The sequence below is a fragment of the Priapulus caudatus genome, unplaced genomic scaffold (assembly GCF_000485595.1).
Source record: "Priapulus caudatus unplaced genomic scaffold, Priapulus_caudatus-5.0.1 Scaffold1121, whole genome shotgun sequence".
In the NCBI taxonomy this organism is placed as follows: domain Eukaryota; kingdom Metazoa; phylum Priapulida; class Priapulimorpha; order Priapulimorphida; family Priapulidae; genus Priapulus; species Priapulus caudatus.
The window spans coordinates 86,066-94,418 of NW_014578182.1; the positions used below are offsets into that span (position 1 = coordinate 86,066).

An 8,353-nucleotide genomic window follows, 5' to 3' on the forward strand; every position below is an offset into this window, starting at 1 on the left:
GCAGTCTCTTATTGCAATGTGAGATGCAATTTGTAAATTTGTTAGCAGCGCCATCTTCAGGTGGAATTTACAAGTAATAAAAACTTCACCGAGCAATAATTTGGTTGGCACAGAAGTCAGAACAAAGAAATTATTCTTGCACCTAGGTTTGGCAGATATGGAGTACTAAAACAGACTTAGTGGTAATTCGGTAAGTCCACCCAGGAAAAGAAATTTAGTAAAATATATAATTTTTACATATTTATTTACATTTTCTAACAATATTATTATGCAGTATCGAGCTAAATAGTTGTAAATTAATGAGCAGAGGAAGGAATTTACTGGATTTTTGGAAGTAATTAACCAATTATAATGACTTAACTGAGCAATATTGCCAAATGTTGGCACAGGAATGAGAACACAACTATTTGGCATTACAGTTGCACCTAGGTTTGCCAGACGTGGGGGTTAAGGAGGATTTTATATCCATCCGAGGGAATAGATGGGGTGATACAGAACATGTCTATTATATATACATATATGGGTAGTTGTCTGGTATTTGTAAGATCACCTGACAAGTCTAGTTGCAGTCATTCCCAACATCACAGTATGGTGTTGTGATGTGACCAGTACAGACCAGGACTGCAACTATAGCTGTCGATGTGGCACGTTCCCCTTGTAAAGCCACACTTGGAACAAGATGGCAAGGTCTATGCTCACCTGCAATGGCAAACGCCACAGCATAACTTAATTAACTTCCCATCGCTTGAGAACAAAGAAATAAAATCAAAGCCAACACACATGGCCATCATGGCTGGTATAAATATACAAGTTGTACATGAAAAAATTGGGCTTGGCCCAGTCAAAGGGTGTGTGATTGAAGAACATGCATTACATTGATTTTTGATTACATTGAGCATCAGTTTTTTGTAATTTACACTTGGTCTGGTAAAAAATATATAGCCTAGTAATTTTTTTTATCTGTGTGATTATTGGTCTAGTGCAAATATTTATATTTTTTCTATGCCGATGACCGATGATGTTAGAAATTGGTGGTGACGCTGACTTTAAATCAAGACAGAAGTTGGAGCTGAACAAGAGTGGGAAAAATCTCAACACCTTACAATTTAACCACTTCCGTAATTGAAACAGCCTCTGAAAGAATCCACCACCATCGTAATCAAAACAGATTTGATAAAAACTTGTAAGTTTTGTAATATCTTGCCACTGCTAGCAATGAAAATCATCAGGTGTGATAAAACTCAACAGCTACTGTAATAAATTCACGTCATCACTTTTGAAATATGGATAAATCGATTTTGTAATAGATATTGGCGGGTTCTTACAAAAGCTGGCGTTTTTATCACCAAAGCGGTTCTCATATGCATACCTGCATCAGTCCACACACCCAAAACTGGACGGGCGCTTCCCTCAGGATAAAGTACCCTGTCTTAAAGGTGTCACCCATCATCCAACAGCCCACCATCTTCACACTGTAAAAATACATGGATGTATCATGGTCACTATACACACGTTCTCTGACAGCTCTGTAATGACAAAAAATGTCATGTGTAGTCAATCCTTACATCTTACACAGTTTTGGAGCGACAGAAATGTTATGTTAATTAGAACTTATATTTAACATTGTTCTGTAACCACAGATATGTCATGTCTAGTCAATCTTTACATTTTACACAGTTTTGTAGCGACAGAAATGTGGCATTGATTCTCGAGTTATCATCACACACAGCTCTGTGGTGACAGAAATTGAGCATTGCTTTGAGCTGACATCTGACCCAACTTTATAGCCAGAACAAATGGGACACAACACACAGGGGTGCAACAATAATTCGAACTGTAGATATATTGCTAAAGTAGACATCCGATATCAATAGATCGTTTGTGAACTTAGAATATGGATAAGGATTCCTTATATTAACTATTGTTAGTGCATCACATGATAAATCGTTGAAATTCTATTGGATAACGTCGCAGGTACTATTGCTTGCGCGACACATTGTTATTATAACGCATTGTGTTTGAATACAAATTGAAATTGTTCGTTTAGAAACTTTGTCTTATTCACTTCATATTTGCCGAGTAGATTGCAAAGTCATGTGATGCATTAAAAACATTAATGCCTGTTGTTGGGGGCACTATGAGAGAATAGTGCCCCCAACAACAGGCATTAATATATAAATAGTCTCAATAGTTATTATTCAGCTGATGTACATGATCCATGGTCATAGTCTGCTATCAAAAATGCCAAAATAAGTGCACTACTCACACAATCATAATGGCTTTATAATGTGACTCATCATTTCATGATTTTCCGTCCTTTAAGCTCCACACATGAATCTACAACTGTGTTGCATTAGTTTCATTACCATGCTGTACCAAACAAAGCACTCGCTGTTATGCCAGTTAGGCCGTTACGCTTATGCCAGCATGAAACCAAATTCTACAGTGGTTGTTGACTAAAAAAAAGGAGACGAGAAGTGCATTGTTCAAGAGCACAACAGCAGTGATCACAGTGGGACCTGAGCCTGAAACATCTCAGTTGAAATAAAGTGTGACATCCACTAAACCACTACTGCACCCTTTTACTCACCTCATTCAAATCTGGATCCAACCTCACCTCATCCCCATCTGGAATCCGACCTCACCTCATTCCCATCTGGAATCTGACCTCACCTCATTCCCATCTGGAATCTGGACCTCACCTCATTCCATCTGGAATCTGACCTCACCTCATTCCCATCTGGAATCCGACCTCACCTCATTCTCATCTAGAATCTGACCTCACCTCATCCCCATCTGGAATCTGACCTCACCTCATTCCATCTGGAATCGACCTCACCTCATCCCCATCTGGAATCTGACCTCACCTCATCCCATCTGAATCTGACCTCACCTCATTCCCATCTGGAATCGACCTCCACCTCATTCCCATCTAGAATCTGACCTCACCTCATTCCCATCTGGAATCGACGTCACCTCATTCCCATCTGGAATCCGACCTCACCTTATTCCCATCTGGATCCAACGCTCACCTCATTATTCCATCTGGAATCCAACCTCACCTCATTCCCATCTGGAATCTGAACCTCACCTCAATTCTTCATCTAGAATCCGACCTCACCTCATCCCCATCTGGAATCTGACCTCCCTCATTCCTCTCTGAATCGACCTCACCTCATTCCCATCTGGAATCCGACCTCACCTCATTCCATCTGAAATCCGAGCTCACCTCATTCCATCTGGAATCCGACCTCACCTCCATCCCATCTGGATCTGACCTCACCTCATTCCATCTGGAATCCGACCTCATCTCATTCCATCTGGAATCCGACCTCACCTCATCCCCATCTGGAATCCGACCTCACCTCATCCCCATCTGGAATCCGACCTCACCTTGAGCAACCCCATCTGAAATCTGACCTCACCTCATTCCCATCTGGAATCCGACCTCACCTCATTCCCATCTAGAATCTGAACCTCACCTCAATTCCCATCTGGAATCTGACCTCACCTCATTCCCATCCTGGATATCCGACCTCACCTCTTCTCATCTAGAATCCGACCTCACCCTCATCCCATCTGGAATCTGACCTCACTCTCATTCCCATCTGGAATCCGACCTCACCTCATTCACCATCTGGAATCTGACCTCACCTCATTCCCATCTGAAATCCGACCTCACCTCATTCCCATCTGGAATCCGACCTCACCTCATCCCCATCTGGAATCTGACCTCACCTCATTCCCATCTGGAATCCGCTCTCACCTCAGTTCTCATCTAGAATCTGACCTCACCTCATCCCCATCTGGAATCTGACCTCACCTCATTCCCATCTGGAATCCGACCTCACCTCATTCCCATCTGGAATCCGACCTCACCTCATTCTCATCTAGAATCCGACCTCACCTCATCCCCATCTGGAATCTGACCTCACCTCATTCCCATCTGGAATCCGACCTCACCTCATTCCCATCTGGAATCCAACTACCTCTCCATCTGGAATCTGACCTCACCTCATTCCCATCTGGAATCTGACCTCACCTCATTCCCATCTGGAATCCGACCTCACCTCATTCTCATCTAGAATCTGACCTTCACTCATCCCACTGGAATTACCTCACCTCATTCATCTGGAATCCGACCTCACCTCATTCCCATCTGGAAATCTCGACCTCAGCCTCATCCCATCTGAAATCCAACCTCACCTCATTCCCATCTGGGAATCGACCTCACCTCATTCCCATCTGGAATCTGACCTCACCTCATTCTCATCTAGAATCGACCTCACCTCATCCCCATCTGGAATCCGACCTCACCTCATTCCCATCTGAGATCCGACCTCACCTCATTCCATCTGGAATCCGACCTCACCTCATTCCCATCTAAATCCGACCTCACCTCATTCCCATCTGGAATCCGACCTCACCTCATCCCCATCTGGAATCATGACCTCACCTCATTCCCATCTGGAATCCGACCTCACCTCCATTCCCATTCTGGAATCCGACCTCACACCTCTGTCCCCATCTGGCAATCGACCTCACCTCATCCCATCTGGAATCCGACCTCACCTTGAGCAACCCCATCTGAAATCTGACCTCACGCTCCATTCCCATCTGAATCCGACCTCATCTCATTGCCATCTAGAAATCTGACCTCGACCTCATTCCCATCTGGAATCTGACCTCACCTCATTTCCATCTGGATCCGACCTCACCTCATTCTCATCTAGAATCCGATCCTCACACTCAGGGCCCCATCTGGAATCTGACCTCACCTATTCCCATCTGCGATCCGACCTCACCTCATTCCCATCTGGAATCCGACCTCACCTCATCCCCATCTGGAATCTGACCTCACCTCATTCCCATCTGAAATCCGACCTCACCTCATTCCCATCTGGAATCCGACCTCACCTCATCCCCATCTGGAATCTGACCTCACCTCATTCCCATCTGGAATCCGACCTCACCTCATTCTCATCTAGAATCCGACCTCACCTCATCCCATCTTGGAATCTGACCTCACCTCATTCCCATCTGGAATCCGACCTCACCTCATTGCCATCTGGATCCGACCGTCACCTCTTCTCATCTAGAATCGACCTCCCTCATCCCCATCTGGAATCTGACCTCTACCTCATTCCCATCTGGAATCCGACCTCACCTCATTCCATCTGGTACTCCAACATCAACCTCATCCCCATCTGGAATCGTGACCTCACCTCATTCCCAATCTGGAATCCGACCTCACCATCATTCTACTGGAATCTGAACTCTCACCTCATCCCCATCTGGAATCTGACCTCACCTCATTCCCATCTGATCCGACCTCACCTCATTCCCATCTGGAATCGACCCTCACCTCATGCCCCATCTGAATCTGACCTCACCTCATTCCCATCTGGAATCCGGACCTCACCTCATTCTCCATCTAGAATCCGACCTCACCTCATTCCATCTGGAATCTGACCTCCATCTCATTCCCATCTGGAATCCGACCTCACCTCATTCCCATCTGAGAATCGACCTCAATCATTCTCATCTAGAATCACGGACCTCACCTCATCCCCATCTGGAATCTGACCTCACTCATTCCCATCTGGAATCTCGACCTCACCTCATTCCCATCTGCGAATCCGACCTCACCTCATCCCCCATCTGGAATCTGACCTCACCTACTATTCCCATCTGAAATCCGACCTCACCTCATTCCTTCATGGGGAATCGACCTCACCTCATCCCCATCTAGGAATCTGACCTCACCTCATTCCCATCTGGAATCATGACCTCACCTATTTCCCATCTGGAATCCGACCTCAGCCGTCTCCTCCATCTTGGAATCTGACCTCACCTCATTCCCATCTGGAATCCGACCATCACCTCATTTCCCATCTGGAATCTCAACCGTCAACCCATCATCCCCATCTGGAATCTGACCTCAACCTCTTTCCATCTGGAATCCGACCTCACCTCATTCCCATCTGGAATCCGACCTCACCTCATCCCCCATCTGGAATCTGACCTCACCTCATTCCCATCTGAATCCGACCTCACCTCATTCCCATCTGGAATCCGACCTCACCTCATCCCCATCTGGAATCTGACCTCACCTCATTCCCATCTGGAATCTGACCTCACCTCATTCCCATCTGGTCGACCTCACCTCATCCCATCTGGAATGACCTTCACCTCATTCCATCTGGATCGACCTCACCTCGATTCCCATCTGGATCGACCTCACATTCATTCACATCTGAGATCGACCTCACCTCATCCCCTATCGCTTGGAATCGACACCTCACCTCATTCCCATCTGGAATCCGACCTCACCTCATTCCCATCTGGAATCCGACCTCACCTCATTCCCATCTGGAATCCGACCTCACCTCATTCCCATCTGGAATCTGACCTCACCTCATTCCCATCTAGAATCTGACCTCACCTCATTCCCATCTGGAATCCGACCTCACCTCATTCCCATCTGGAATCCGACCTCACCTCATTCCCATCTGGAATCTGACCTCACCTCATCCCCATCGTAGATCGATTCTGAAAGTTGCGGTAGAACTGTGGTGTGCCGAGCATGGCCTCGGTGAAGACGGCGAGAAAGCCGACCACCTCAATGTAGATGTCCGACTCCAGCAGCAGGAACGTGAGGCAGAAGCCGACGACGAAGAAAGCCGCCATGAACTCAACATAGCTAGAGAAGTACGTCCACTTCCAGAAGTACTGCCGGTCGAAATCTGCCATGTAGGAAACATTGTCGGTTTAAAAAAAAAACATCACCATACTCTTTTGTTTTCAATAATTAATATGCACATTTTTAATGTATGGAAAATAATATTGCATGCAAAATATAAAATGTAATAACATTTTTAATATATAAAAAACGTAGAGTTTTGTATAGTATCAGTGTTTTTTAAAGGCAATTATACTGGCAAATTGTAACCCGTTCCCTATGTGTTGTTACCAGCTTTTACACATTCAGTGGCACAGGCTATCACAATTTTGTTATCTTTACAGTTTCATCTTGCCATTTTAGTGTTTCAGCAAATAATTTTAATTGAACGTATGAGTTTTTATTCAACAGAGGCAACTCAAATGGACAGGATATCTTATATGTGCATGTGACTGTGAGCGGCATCGTCTATTGCACTAATGAATCATGCACAGTACTCAGACTCATACATGTGGCACATGCCTACATGCAGGCATGTGCAGCCGAATCAGTGGAAGAACAAAAAAGCTTTCGCTCAGTGACAGAGATTCTTGATTCTACCCGAGTGGATGATTCTGTGAGAGTCACACATGAAACTCTTTTATAAGTTTGAAGTAGAAGTGATACCATCTCATGTATGCTGTAAGCATGCATTCTGCATACTAAGCTTGTGTGTTGTCATGCAAATATGTATTTCATGTGTGCAAGCACTGCATATTCACACCCTAAATACCAGTAGTATACTGATACTATTTGCATCATTATCTCTTACCACGAAAGTGGCGTTCTGTGATAGTATGTGTACCCTGAATTGTTGTTCTGTCATTGTCTCTATCTGAGAAAAAAGATGAGTTTAACTATAGAAGTCCAGTAAGAAGTACATCCACTTTCGGAAATAAAGTGAACAGAAGAGTCAGAAGTATAGAGTAGAGAACAGAGAACAGAGAACAGAATAGTATTATCAGGAGTGTATAATATATATATCTCTATATTATACACTCCTGGTATTATAGATAGGTAGTCTTATAGATGTTATATACACACACACACACAGCAAATGGTACACATACATGCACACGTAAATGTAGTGTGTATAGAAAAATATGAATAGACAATAGAGTAGACCATTAACCTGTGGAAAGTGGGCGAAAGATGGATTTAGTGAAAGGAATAGTGAAAGAGAGATATAGAAAATAGAGGAGATACAAAGAAAGAGAGGAGGGAGAGAGAGAAAAAGAAAGAGAGGAGGGAGAGAGAGAAAAAGAAAGAGAGAGAGAGAGAGAGAGAGAGAGGGAGAGAGAGAGAGAGAGAGAGAGCAGAGAGACGAAGAGAGAGGAGCCAGAGAGAGAGAGCGAACACAGAGAAAATGAATTCACTACGAGAAGTTTTTACTTTGGAAGAAATCAGCTTCACTTTTATATTTTAAAGCTTTTGATTGCACAAGCATCATCACATCATTGCTTTAGCTTATGATGCTATTGCGCAAGTAGGGCGATTCAATGAATGTTGCCAAACCTAAAATCAAAATTTACAATCATGTGTACAATGCCGATAAAGAACCCATTTATGTAACGTGTTTCTACAGAAAATTTAGCAGAGCTTGTTTTAAGGTTTACTTAAGTCTGTCATGGT

General features: G+C 44.0%; 1 protein-coding gene across 1 annotated transcript; it reads right to left on the bottom strand.

Moving 5' to 3' along the window:
- Positions 1-227: 227 nt before the first annotated feature.
- Positions 228-7,557, bottom strand: LOC106815466 (PQ-loop repeat-containing protein 1-like). Its single transcript, XM_014819929.1, has 4 exons — positions 7,494-7,557; positions 6,530-6,746; positions 1,370-1,472; positions 228-699 (listed from the first exon to the last, which is right to left on the bottom strand). Exons 2-4 carry the CDS (start codon positions 6,688-6,690, stop codon positions 628-630), a joined length of 336 nt encoding a protein of 111 aa, XP_014675415.1. The 5' UTR covers positions 6,691-6,746; positions 7,494-7,557; the 3' UTR covers positions 228-627.
- Between the last annotated feature and the right edge of the window lie 796 nt (positions 7,558-8,353).

Excerpts from the sequence above, each read along its gene's own strand:
- LOC106815466 (XM_014819929.1), bottom strand. The coding sequence starts at position 6,690 with ATGGCGGCTTTCTTCGTCGTCGGCTTCTGCCTCACGTTCCTGCTGCTG. Across the intron at positions 1,473-6,529 it reads CGATCTACGATGGGGATGAG|TGTGAAGATGGTGGGCTGTT; the intron begins GTGAGGTCAGAT and ends GTATTTTTACAG. Across the intron at positions 700-1,369 it reads GGGTGTGTGGACTGATGCAG|GTGAGCATAGACCTTGCCAT; the intron begins GTATGCATATGA and ends TTGCCATTGCAG.